The 14,586-nt window shown below is 38.5% G+C and overlaps 1 protein-coding gene across 1 annotated transcript in view; it reads right to left on the bottom strand.

Moving 5' to 3' along the window:
- The window catches only part of LOC129264326 (endoribonuclease Dicer-like), a 39,043-nt gene extending 25,009 nt beyond the window's left edge, over positions 1–14,034 (bottom strand). The window contains exons 1-6 of the mRNA XM_064102899.1: positions 13,857–14,034; positions 10,731–10,882; positions 8,190–8,352; positions 6,091–7,099; positions 4,976–5,355; positions 4,137–4,324 (exon numbers count right to left, since the gene is read on the bottom strand). Coding sequence (XP_063958969.1) covers positions 4,137–4,324; positions 4,976–5,355; positions 6,091–7,099; positions 8,190–8,352; positions 10,731–10,856 — 1,866 coding nt within the window. The 5' untranslated portion in view covers positions 10,857–10,882; positions 13,857–14,034. The remainder of the gene's footprint in view (positions 1–4,136; positions 4,325–4,975; positions 5,356–6,090; positions 7,100–8,189; positions 8,353–10,730; positions 10,883–13,856) is intronic.
- Positions 14,035–14,586: the final 552 nt, after the last annotated feature.

The following is a 14,586-nucleotide window of genomic DNA, read 5'->3' on the forward strand; positions in this document are numbered from 1 at the left end:
TCCGATACGACACAATTTTTTCATAATTTGCATTTTGCATTGAATATGAAAGTTCCAAGAAGTAAAATTGTTATTTTTGAAGTTCGTCATAATGTTTGGAAAAATAAAATTATTTTACTTTGCAGCAAGCCCTGCGGTCAGAGAAATGTTCAAATCGGCTTCAAATCGCAGCCGATGATGAGATCATTACGAATACTGAATGTCGATTTCAGTTAATAGTTCTACCACTTATTGGTTGGAATGTTTATATCAAATGTTATTACAATTTCTTTGAAATTTGAATCACAGCGGATTGCAGCAGCATAGTGTACACCTATGAATTAGTTGGTAATAAGTTGGTGTATACATGTATAAACCCCACTGCAATCCAGTTAGTGATGGGCTATCATGAGCATGTTACGTTACCTCCAATGGAGCCTAGATAGTCATTTGGAGTAGCAATGGCATTGCATGGGCCATGAAGTGTGGTAAACTGCTTTAGCATTTAACAAAATGGCTCGTATTCTGAAGTCGGGTTTAACTTAAACTCAGGTTTATAGTTGTGGTTTAAGTATGGATAGCCAATTGTTACATAAATCACTAACAGTAGAGTATTTAGCTCATTTGGCTCTCAAATCATTCATAATTGTCTAGGAAGTATAAATAGATGATTGTCTACACCAACAATGAATCAGGAAAGAGCACAGTAAACATAAGAAACATACAACTTAATACAAATTTCTTGGCTTCCCATAATTTTAGCACAGAGTTAGACCATTATCTAAGTTAAACCTGACTTCAGAATACGGGCCAGTGAGTTTAATAATTGGAATGAAAAAAAAAAGACTTGATGGTGGAGCCCAGTTTTAACTATCATACTAAATCACAAATATTCATAGTTGTGTATAGTAATTCAGGTACACTGTAACTGTAATAGCTGTGAGAAAATAGTGATATATTTTGTAAAACTTCGGGTAAATTAGGTTACCGAAAAATAAGAGAAAATTTATCTAAATTTCAAACCAAGGCAATGCTGTACACTTACAACTGCATGTACACATACTCATGTACTAAAGCACATCCACTGTAGTTTGAAATACATATGAAACTTACAGGTAAATAGTGTCATTGCAAATCGGTATCACTGATTTTCCATTTTGGGGAAAATTGGGGGGGGGGGCATGATGGCATCAACTCTCTCATTCAGTATTTAAAAGGTACTTTGGAAGCCACATTCACTTTCATCATTTGAAATGTGCCACAAGATAAAGTTCTATGCAGATTGCAGAATCAGAAATGTCTGTGTTATTCCTTTAAATCACCGTGCAACAACAAAATAACTTCCTGACAGACTTGAATAACCACAGCACACTGCCAAACTTGGCTCATATTCATCAGATTCATGACCCATACATCCATTCACTCATTTACAAGTATTGCGCAATAACATCTTAGTGTTATCGATTTGGTGGAAGTATTGCGCAATATCGCCAGCATGGACACACTATAGAAGGGGTATTGTGCAATATCACCTACCTGGATACATGATAGAAGGGGTATTGCGCAATATCAACTACATGAATACATGATAGAAGGGGTATTGCGCAATATCAACTACCTGGATACACGATAGAAGGGGTATTGCGCAATATCACCTATCTGGATACACAATAGAATCAGTATTGCGCAATGGTTCATGTATGTTTCTCTATGAACTACAATATTGTGCAATATTAAACGGGTGACGAATGCTATGTATACAATGCAAATGTTTACTGTTTACTGTCTACTGAGCACTGTCTACAGAGGAAGTAGGGATACAAATAGAATTTTCAAAATCTCTAATAACTTCATCTAACTGGAATCAAACAATAGTGTAAAAAGATAAATCATCACACTATTGGAATGTAGGAAAATCTGGTTTAGACTCTCTCAATTTACTACTTAATTCTATTCGATTGTACTTTTCTATAGACAAAATCCTGAAACTTTCTAAATCCTCCAAAAAAAATCTGGAATTCCATTTTAAAAAATCCAGAAAATTTATATCCCTGACAGATGCTCAGAGCAATTATCACTCTCTTCAACCCACACAATTCAAGTACCTTCTGAGGTTTCTTGCCTTTTCCTTTAGCAAACCTGACTGGAACCAGTGAAATCTGAGCTCTGCTAAGCAAACGCCTAACATTGAAGAACAACATCTTTGCCTCCTAAAACTGAGAATCTATGGTTGAAAGTCCTGATTCCTTTTAGTGAAATGGGTCCTGATTCCTTTTAGTGAAATGGGTCCAATTTTTCTTTGAATGTTATATCAACAAAACTGGTGAAATCATGAAGTTCTCTTTAAATATCATGAAAACATGTTGAAGAAAAGAAAGCAACACCACTGTAGAGTGGCATAGATTCGTATCAGCAAAAAAAGTCCAATCACCAAGTTCTCTTTGAAATAGCATGACAGCATTTGGTAGAAAACAAAATAGCACCACTGTCAAGAGTCCTAGATTCATATGAGAAAAGCAGGTCTGACCATTAAGTTCTCTTTGAATATTTGACAGCCTTTGATAAAAACAAAGCAACACCACTGAAGAGAATCCTAGATTCCTCATCAGCAAAAACAGGTCCAAGTTTTCTTTAAATATTTGGCAGTATTCTGTAGAAAGACAAAGTAGCACCACTGTCAAGAGCCCTAGACTCCTTTAAGAAATGCAGGTCCAATCACGATCTTCTCTTTGAATGTTATGACAGCACTTGGTAGAAAGCAAATCAACACCAAAGCATATTCCTGAGAGACATGACACACTCATTTTTAATCAGCTAGGGCTTCTTCCCCCCCCCCCCCTCTGACTTTTAAAGCCTCATCATTTCTTGCACTGTCTCTGAACGTTCTGCAAAACAGGAAACAGGTCCAAACATTCAGGATCGTGACAATGGCAGGAACATGAATCTCCTATCCATGTGTAATTGAGCTGCTGCTCGTGTCTTTAAAGGGTGCCTTTAGAGACTCGTCATTTTACAATGAATTTTAAATCTTATAGCCTTCTTCTACTTGAAATAATAAAGTTATTCCATTCTACATATGAAAAAAGCTCTCATGATTTTGATTATGATAGGGATAATTTGTATTCACCCATTTTGTCAACTTTCCGTTTGGTCTCATCCAACTTGGGCTAATCCTACTTTGTGTACAACCGATTCATCGACTAACCATTTGGTCCGATTCTCATTTAGCCAATGTCCCATTTTGTCTAATTTCCAGTTAGGAAATACCCACTTTGTCTAATATCCACTCGGTCTAACATAGTCTATAATGAACGAACTGTTTATGATTTAAATTTCAATTTAAAAAAGTAAAAGCAATAGGTATAGGAAGTGAAACATAGGCCAACCAGGCATTCAACTATATGAGCGTTAGACCAAGTGAAGAGTAGATGATTATACCAAACAGCTTTAGCTGATGTATTATCAGACTATCTCAGTAGACCAACTGCTTGTAAATAAAATGAATACAATACCTGTGAATCCATTCCCAAAGCTTCATTCTTTGCAAACTTGACAAACTTGTCAATTATACCAAATTGATACCAGATCAACTGCTTGTAGACTAAGTAAATATATAACAAATAATGCACATTTATGAGTGTGTTATGGCAATGCAGTGCAATCAAGGATATTTGCAATATGCGACAAGAAGTGCTTGCAGCTTGCGCCACGTGCTTATGCATGTTATTGCAAATGGTGGATGCAGGGTTTGGGTTGCAATAGGGTTTTATGTTAGGTTTAGGGTAAGGCTTCATTTTTACGCGCTATGGGCAAAATGATGCACCCAAATTGCGCATTGCTGCAATGAAATTGCGCAGCTAATAGGCTGCCTAGAATTAAAGCATGAACATGTGACTCGGCATACGCACCAACTCTTGACTACATCCTTGAACCCATTTTATAAAAACCAAGAATACAGAGAGCCAGAGACACCACTCACCCTTTCAAACTCCTGGTTGCCCTGCATGCATTTAAAGAATGGCTGCTAAGTGAGTATTTGACCAAGTGTGGTGCAGACTAAAAGACAATTAGACAAAATTTGACTATCATAGAAGTAGACCTACTACTTTTAGACCAAGTGAACATGAACCAAGGAAACAGAGGTACCAATCACTCACCCTTTCAAACTCCTGGTAGCTCTGCACGTCCTTGAGGAATGGCGGTACATCCGGTTCATCTATGAGCATGAGAAAGTGGGATGTAGGTGCCCTAGCCTTGGCCTTGGATTGCATGTAAGACTGGTAGCTGGTAGGTCGATCGAACCGCACCACGAGGTTGCAGCCATTGCAACGGGGAAGCTCCACACCTGACAAGGATACAGAAATAAAAAATCAGTAAAACTAAACATATGATCTGTGAGAATTATTGATATTCTCTGTTAAAGTCTGTTTTATCCGAAAGATACTTTCCATAGTAACAGTTGGACACTTGTGCCCCTTAGCCAATGAAAAGCAAGGAAAGTTGTCAGATGTGACAAACTTTTGCATAGCAAATGTTGATGAAATGCACCCGAGTTCAAGAAATCCTATTTACGTTTACAGTTCCCAATCTAAACAGAAACATTTCTGTTCATTGATCATCTGTTTCATCAGGTTTGAAACGATTCTGTCACATATTACCTACATATTCCTCCCTCTTTTCTTAATCACATTCATGTCATTGATCTGTTTGTTTATTCACTCATTCAGATATCCAACGACTCATTTCCTTTGGGAGAAGGTCTATTGTGCAAACCACAGAGCCCTTCAACATAACCTGTTAGGTTAATGAATAATAAAATGTAGAGACGTATCTTGATTCACCAAATGTACAATTCTTAAACACTTTAATGATTAAAATCTATGTATCAATAATAATGCAATGCCCTCAGTGACAGCACTTTGTTAACTGAAGAGGCTAGCAAATTGAAATAACACTGGAAATAAATAAACACACAGATAAAATAACACTGTCTTACCATCTTCCACAGAGCTGGTCGCAACCAAGACATTGACTTCTCTCCTCCTGAACTTCCTCAACACTTCTTCGTTCTTTCTCCTTTGATTCTGAGCCTGCACAGCCGACTTCTTCGCCACCCCGAGCCTTCCGCTGCCAATGGCAATGCAGCTGCAGAGGAGAAAGTGCAGCCTTGGATCTCTCTTGGAGAGTTTCTTGAAGAGCCTGCTCATCACCGCCGCCGTGTAACGATGCTCCACAAAGACGATACCGCAGAGGTTGGTGGTCGAGCGACCGGTTTGCTGGATATCGGCATCGGGTCCGTCTTCCTCCTCTTCTTCTTCCTCGTCACTCGCTTCGTCCTCGTCTTGGTCTTCCGGTACAACGGGTCTCCATCTAGGACTTGGAGGAAGAAAAGAAGAAGGGGAGAATACATTACATCATAGAAATATACAAGAATCATTGTTACATACATGTAAACTCACCATTGTTATTTTCAATAACTTTGCCATCACCAATGGATGAAGCAGATTCAGGGTATCATGCTATTCAGGTGGGGGATGACACAACTGAACATCCCATGAACCATAGTTTAGTCACTGAAATATATAGGCCTAGCAGTGCCATCACTTAATCATTCTATCTTACAACACCGTTCAATATAAAATCAACCCAAGGTTCTGACCAATGAAGCAAAGTTATCAGCAATGGTAGATTTTGACTAAAAAATTATTTCTTACTGTACATGCAAATTCTATTGCCTTTTAAAATCTTAACTATTACTATTTACAAACGTTGATGGTACATATCAATTTATTTTGCATTAAGAACTAATTGGTAATTATGAATTACATACATGATACAAATAATGCTTTTTATTCTCTTGATACCGCCCACCTGTAGACAGGTATGAATATGCGATGTCACACTATTCAAGTGGGGATGGCATAATAGATCACCCCCCTAAGCAATATGTTCACTGCTTAAAATCTATGCCAGTACAACTACACATGGACAAGCATAATTGTCTCCAAACAATATCAAAAGAAAAAATTGCTCTTGGCAAGAATAATCCTCAGCAGTTTTAAAATCACTGATTAGAAGCATTTCCTTTAAGAGTAAAGAAGGTTTACTTACTTTTTCATGTCCTTATGAGATCTGTGTGCTTTCCTACGTGATGCAAATTTGTTGGTCCTTTCCCGGCTAGCGCTCTGCTGAGCTTTCTCCTCTGGACTGGCCTCCTTGGGTTTGAATTCTGCCAAAATTTCCAACAGCCTCCTGACTCTAGGAGTCAGGAACTTCAGGTTATAAAAGTTGCCTCCTTCTCTGAGAGCATTGTCACATATCCTTTCAACCATCCTGAGCTGGGTGACTGCGTGCTGCAGGAAGAGAAGGTGAACGTCAAGGAACTCATGCCTCTCAAGCTTCAGGAGCTCTCGGACTAACATCGGGATGAGGATCTTGACCCCTAGAGGGCCTATCGTCATCAGGGCTGACAGGCATTCTGTAAGGGCTTGCTTGGCCGGCAGTACAGGATCACGATTGCAGTCTACAAGCTCCCCATCAAAGTCCTTGGCTTTGAAAGAGTATTCAAACTGGTTGAGCTGTTTCAGACTGCCTGTGAGGAGCTGCGATAGCTTGGACACCAACTCAACGCAGTCCCCATACTTCCGACAGACAATGACTGCTTCTTTGGGCTTGGTGCCGTATTTACTAATACTGGTCAAATTAGTAGCGATTTTCGCTTTGCACTTTAGATTTTCCTCTATTAACTCGATCTGCTTCTCTAAAGCCACTGGCTTGAAGTCCATCTTCAGAACCGATTCAGATAATCCCAAAATCCTGGGGCAATCTTCCCGAGGGCAAGTTCTCAATGTGAGCATGACATGATGGTAGGGATGGAGGTAGTTCAGGGTGTGATGGAACTCATCCAGGATGAGCAGATTGAACATGGACAAGTCAACAAAGGACATCTGTAAGAGCTTGAGGAAGATCTCGCTGTCCATCACCGCAACGTGACAATGTTCGATTTCATCCTGCCATTTTGTTTTGTCCCATGAACTCATTTCTTCCCGGTTCCTGTATTCCTTGACATCTAAATCAGTGTGGGTGTGGATTACGTTGCCACATTTTGACAGATAGGATTCTGAGGAAAGAAATATATATACGGACTGATTATCAAATTTGGTGAATATGAAATATCATGTATCATATTGATAGAAATTACTTGGATATTTCAGGAGGCGCGATAGCTCAGTCGGTAGAGCGGGGGACTCGTATTCCGGTGACCTGGGTTCGATTCCCACTTGGTGCGCTAGTGTCCTTTGGTAAGGCATTAATCCTCAGTACCAGGTCCTTCGGAGAGGACCTTAAGCTGTCGGTCCTCTGGTTGCTTGCTTACAAGCATTCATGCTTTCTTAGCAATCAGGTAAAAAATCACCACCAATACACCAATGTGACCAGTTGTCTATTTTGTATAATTTCAAAACTGTCAATGACTGGCATTTGGAATAATGGTTGCTCAGTTCTAATCTGCTTTACTGAACTGTATAACAGCGCATATATGTACACACTTTACATTCGCATACAAAGTTGTTTGAACCGAAATGGCAATATTCATGACATGGTTATTCATGATGGACCCAAGACTGGGAATCTGATGTAAGATGTAAAGAACACTTATTGTTTTTTTTCAGATATGTAATATAATGCCAGATCAGGCAGATTCATTCTGCTCATTCTTCTCTAATGTTGCTCATTCACAATTTTGATTTGATTTTATTCACCATGAGTTTTCCTGTTATTGTCAGTCACCAACTTTTAAAGACAAATGATGGTAAAGCAACCTCAGCCAGAAGTATCATTATTTCTTAGACCAGTCTGGAGATAGCCAATGGTACAAATGACCTCTAAATATCCATTAATATTTTAAGACATGGAGAGCTCTTTTTGTGCACTTAGATCTGGCACTCACATAGTAATACAGGTACCTTATAAATCACTTTTTATATCCTTTTGAAAAAAGAATACCTCCATCCGAATATCATGGAATGAATGCACCACAAATGAACAATAGACTGATTCTGTAAGGCATTCCAATTCCTGCAAGTAACTTTCAGCAACAAGCAACTAAAGTCAATATGTTCTATTCACCTGCTTTTTATAATCAACAAGGCTGGATGTTTGGAATTGAATTTACATTATAAATTGAGTGTTGCAATGTCAGGCAATATTACCTGAATTGACCAGGAAGATGGATCTTTTCCCTCCATCCTTGACAGGCATCCTCACTGACCATGAGAGTTCCTTGATGAGCATCACTGCCAAGAATGTTTTCTCTGTCCCAGACTGCAGGTATACTACCGTGTTCTGCTCCAGAGCCGTTTCAAGTAGTTCAAGCTACAAATATACAATGGACAAGGCATTAATCTACATCTGTCACTCTCTACACAGGTGCACGAGGATAGTTTGATAGCTGCAGGAAGGAATTCCTTGAATGCTATGAGCACTGAAATAAGTCAACTTGCTAAGGAGTAATAACGAAGTGCTTGAATACCTTGCTTGTTAAATATGTGAGTGGGCTACATATTTTAACCCTAAAAGAACTGGGCAATTTGAGATCTATTGAGGACTGGGGGGGCCATGATGATCTCGGCCGCCGTTCGCACGATCGCGCCAAAAGTTGGAACGCACATTCCTTACCACATAAATTCTGAAAATAATCATTTTTTATTTATTATGAATAAAATATGCAAATTTATTCATGAAAAACATTATTTGCATATTTAACACCAATTTCTCTTCAAATTTTCTTCTTTTTTTGCAGATCCCATCTTTGTAATCTAATTTAAAAGTTTCCACACAAAAAATTGCGAAAGCCCATTTTTTCCTTATGTATTTCTCTGTTTTTAGAATTTCTTTGTTTTTCCAACTTTTGTTTTTCATTGTTTTTTTCAATGGAAATTATTACAGACTATTCAACAACTAAATAAAACCCTAAATCAATTAAGCAGACCAATTAGAACGAAAAATAATCACCCTTGTAATATGAAGTTATTCTCCCATAGACTTTGTACACAAAGTATAAAAATAAGCCATTTTAGGCATGACATTGTCTCGTAAAAAGTCACGTGACGTCACGATGGTATACCCGTATGTCGTGAATTTGGTCTCAAAAGTTGCGCGAGACTACAAAGAAAAGTCATGAAATTTTGCGGCGCCAACTTTTTGCGTTTCGGAAATATCCCGCGAAGCTTCCAAGGGGGGGCCATCATGACTCATTCACAAACATATTTCTTGACCCTTAGGTAAAAAATAGTATCAAATATAACTTATTTGCAATATACACAAATTTACCTTACATTTGTTTCTCCTTAATTAATTCGCTTTCAAAACACAGAAACGTTCACCATTCCATAAACATTATATAAACACATAATAAAAATTGCACAGTAAATGGAACAATATGATACACAATTACAACATTTTCCACAGGAACCACAGTTTATGAGACTTTGATATCATGTTAATCCTTACAAGTTGCCTTATGGCATTATAATTCAATGTGGCTACATAATAGGGTGATTTAGTTAATAACCTGAAACAAAAGAAACATCTAGTGGTCTTTCCACGTACATTTTGAAGAGTAAAGCTAGGGCCTAGGGGGCCGTTTCATAAAGCTGTTCGTAAGTTAAGAGCGACTTTAAGAATGACTGGTGATCCTTTCTTACCCGCTAAACCATCGCCTATGAATATACCATTTACCACAAGAAAGGATCACCAGTCATTCTTAAAGTCGCTCTTAACTTACGAACAGCTTTATGAAACACCCATCTGGTTCCAAATCCAATACAAGGTGTACCATCTATTCAAAGGAGTTGATTGGCGTAATTTTTTTTAAATCTCTGTTGACAGTTCATTAATGCATAGGAATTCACCTTTCAAGATTGTCCCCTAAAAGCTTGTTTAGACTGTTAAAGGGATGGTCCGGGCTGAAAATATTCACTGAGCAAATTGCCGAAAATTTCATCAAAATCGGATAACAAATAATAAAGTTATCGAAGTTTAAAGTTTAGCAATATTTTGGGAAAACAGTTGTCATGAATATTCATTAGGTGGGCTGATGATGTCACATCTCCATTTTACATTTTCTTATGTTATTACATAAAATCATAATTTTTTCATTATTTCATACTTGTGTGAATAATATGTCTCCCTTATAATGAAATAAGTTGCAGCAATAAATATCTAATAATAATAATAAACAGTTCTTGTATAGCGCATATCACAATTATGAATAATGTCTCTATGCGCTTCCTAAGGACTTGGATATTATTACCCCAGCTGTAGCTTGGCAGCCGTAATTACTAAGATTACAGCACTAATGCACTAAATCAGTTGTCAATCCAATTTTTCTAGCTCTTGGAGGAAAAAATTTGAATAAACCTAATTTCACATAATAAAATACAAAAGAACAAGCGGGGATGTGACATCATCAGTCCACCTAATGAATATTCATGACGACTGTTTTCACAAAATATTGCTAAATTTTTAAATTCAACAACTTTCTTATTTGTTATCCGATTTTGATGAAATTTTCGCCATTTTGCTCAGTGAATGCTACTCTATTTATTAAGCTATAAATACTTTCAGCCCGACCATCCCTTAAAATCTTAACACCAAAGTAAATAATATGCTCTTTACTTGACACATTCAAACTAAAACTTATCGATAGGAAACCATTTTTTGTTTCTTTCTTCTCGAGAAGATGAACCCACCTGATATTGTCTAGGAGTGAAGCTGAGTATAGGGGTAAACTCCTTCTGTGAAGTGACAAAGGAGCTACCTGGAGTCTCCGCATCTATGACCTCTAGCCCCAGTGAAAGCGGTGATGGCTCTTCCATTCTTGCTTAATCTCAATGTCACAAATCTAGAGACAATTAGGGAAACGTTAGGTATCAGGTTCAGGGTAATCGTAACTACATTAAACTAGCAAGCAGTTATTATTATACAGTTGTAGTTTGGGGAAATAAAACCAACTTACTTTTTAGTTTGCAAGGACTCTCTTCATATTTCCCAACCAAAAATAGCACACTCCAATTCCGAAGTTATTTCACTCTTAGTACCGATTAGGTCAACACATACCAGGTGGGCGTTTCATAAAGTCATTCACAAGTTACGAGTGTGTTACTGCAGGTAACACTTTATGCAATTACTCGTATATAGGCTATTATCGCCTATGACAGGTATGAGGTCAATACGGGGGGGGGGGGGGGGGGCATTTCATAAAGCTGTTCGTAAGTTTCGAGCGACTTTAAGAACTGGTGATCCTTACTTCTTGTATGGTATTGGTATACACCAAATATTCTTTGGTGACGATTAAACATAAAAAAGGATCACCCCAGTCATTCTTACAGTCGCTCATAATTTACGAACAGCTTTATGAAATGGCCCCCGTATTTAATGACCTCATACCTGTAATAGGCGATAATAGCCCATATATGAAGCAGTGCATTTGTAGAAATTCGGCACCTGCAATAACACACAAATGCACACAATGATGCCGACAAGGCTTGTTGGCGGGGTGAATCGTTTCTTGATTTTATCATCTTTTTTTGAGTGAAATTAGTTAGTTTATTGCAGTTTAGATATCACAAATTATGGTAAAAATTTTGATTGAATATCTGTGTATTTTGTACAATGGTGCTTTAAAGTCTGACTACTCTGACATCGTGGATGTTGGAGCAAGTCCCTCAATTACGTTTCAAGGTCAATATGCCAACCACTTTTTTTTCCAAATATCGCGATCGGGAACGGCCGTATTTTGGCTTCGATCTCGACGTCATCGTTTGAATTCTCAGTCAGACACCGCGTTCGGCTTTGCCGTAATTTTGATATGGACTGAGCTGACTTTAGTGACCAAAATCATGTGAACATGCGGCGAACAAACGTAAGGGTGAGCTGCCGCAGGCAAATCTTTTGGTCGTTAATTTCAGTCCATATCAAAATTACGGCAAAGCAAAGCCAAGTCTGACTGAGAATTCAAATGATATAATGTTGAGATCGGAGCTGAAATACATTACAGCAGGGATTCTCAAATGGTGGCGAGCCTTGCGGAGTGGTGCTTGGAAGCCGGTATAAAAAAGTAAAAATAAAGAAAAATTAGGGAGATAAAACTGTATCTACCAGTAACCTGGAAATAAGGATTTGGGATCATTTTAATACAAAGAGAAAACAAAAACTCTTTACTTGACACTTAATTGATTTCCTAAAATTTTGTCCAATTTAGTACTCGATAACCTCTATTATAGAGGATCGATGTTGTTCTTTTTATTTATTCTATGCTGGACAAAGTTTATGTGCCACACAAGTGATTTGAAAACCCCGTTTGTAGGATTTATATTTCAACGGCGAGAAATGTTGCATTTCCAGAGTATCCTTTTTGTTTAAGAGTTAAACATCAAATAATGTGATATTCAAAGAGCATCCTGATCATAAAAAATTATGAATTTGGGGCATAACAAGCAGAAAATTTGTTTCCGGAGCCGATTAAAATCCGAAGGTGTAAAGTGAAATACATGTATGCTCAGATGTATCGCCTGCCGTGATTGCCTGCATGCACTCTTGCTTAACACGAACTGAATGAATGATACTGCACGTGAGTTGTAGAGGGGCAGTTTGGGCGCTAGTGCAGTGCAACGCCTAATTTTCAGCCCTTGCAAAATCGGGGAACGTAACTTTAGCCACTGGCGTACAGATGGGGGCGGGGATTGGGGGCCCCCAAGTGTTTCACGGCCAAGAAAACAAAAGGAGAAAAGAGGAGAAAAGGAAAGAAAAGGGAAATATTGTATTATCTTAATATTATGTCAAAATATAGATTTTTGTATTGAAAAGTTCAATATTTTTGCTTCAGCTGCCATATCTAGCCCCTCATTTTTTTTTACTCATTATGCCACTTGCTTCAGCCAATAGATCTGGTGCAGAACAGTCTGAACTCGTGGTATCATTGGTATGTTGTGAAAAGTCACTGGTCATTTTTCTTTTAATATTGTGTAGTTTGTTGGCATTTGTATTTCTTCTTTTGATATTAATTAGAGCCCCTCTGGGCAATTTAAAAGGCCTCATATTCCATAACTTCTTGGGGCTCTGTCCCCTCGACCCCCACGCCACCAGGGGCCTCTGGGCCCCCCATCCGCTGATACATTGCTGGTTTGCGTAATGGATAGTGGAGCATTACAGATTCTCAACAAGAAATGTGGCGCTTCCAAAAAAGTAATTGAGAATGGCTGCATAAGCCATTCCTGATCGTAGTATTTGGAAAAGCGGTGGGCATATTGTTTATTGACCTCCAAATTTGACTGAGTCTGACGTCTAACTGAGAGACTTGCCATGTCATGATGAAGTCACGAGCATAAATGATGAGTTTGCGAACAATTTCTGGTGGGGAAATTTGCTCAAAGTCGAACTTTTGAAATTGAACACAATTTGAAGACAGTGAGTCACGTCAGCTGGTGCGAAACTGCATTAGCGCCATAGTGGCAGCTTAACCATTAATTTGCCTAACTTTTATTAGAAATCATCAGTATCGATAAAAATTATGTGCATTTGTAACCTAACAAGTCTAGGCCTGGGAAGTTGGATACCCGGCCGTAGACAAACCTCTCCTGCCCTTGCTAGCTAAAGCCAGCGCCAGCGCGGTCGGCGCCCCGGTCAGACCGGGAGCAAATGAGCTGCAACTTCGCCTTCGCCTCCCTTGTTTGCGCCTGGAATGCAGTGTGCAGGATTTCAAAACAAAATAACCATAGGCATAGTAATTTCGTTACCATAAGTCACAAAGATGTAAAATCATATATTCATCAGAGTCAATTACGCCTTTGAATTAAGAAGATGAATAAAATACATACCGATACCCGAGAAATTTAGACAAAATGCAGGCTATGTTTCTAAAAATCTTTTCAGATTTTTTCCAGTGCAATGCATGCAGAGTGGTAGCTGGCCCAAGCTGGGTACGGTGTGTAAGTACAAGTACGATGGTGGCAAAATACCAATGGCAAAAAATAAGTGCTGAAAAATGCCTAGAATAGATTTAGAGGAGGCCGCGCCAGAGCACTAGCGTACCTAAAGGGGGGGGGGGGCAGACTGCCCCCCTGACGAGTCACACCTAATGCAGGGGACGTCCCCCCCCCTTTTGAGAAGCAAAATTAATAATTTGTAATGTAAAAATGCAATGAAAACAGACGTGTGCCCCCTCTTTTGAACTTGAAGACTTTTTTTTTTTTTTGCGGACGAAATATCCTCCAAAAAATTTGCCCCCCCTTTTGGAAAATCCTGGGTACTCCACTGGACTGGAGGCTAGGCGGAGGAGGGGGTCATATATGCCCGCATATATGTACACAATCTACTACCTTATTATAATTTCGTTTAGAGGAATGAATTACAGGGGTCATCAAACAAACTGGTGGGGGCTAGGAGACTGCAGTCCTTTTTTTTTTTAGTATAAAAGTTCTTTTCTTAAGTTTTTTGTAAAACTGTAAAAATTACAAACAAATCAGGTCTATGCATTTTCATGCAGCCCCTCCCCTTTCAAAATGGTTCTGTGGCCAATATGAAGAAAGCAATGGTAAATAAATAAAG

This window comes from Lytechinus pictus, chromosome 7 (genome assembly GCF_037042905.1).
Source record: "Lytechinus pictus isolate F3 Inbred chromosome 7, Lp3.0, whole genome shotgun sequence".
Lineage (NCBI taxonomy): Eukaryota > Metazoa > Echinodermata > Echinoidea > Temnopleuroida > Toxopneustidae > Lytechinus > Lytechinus pictus.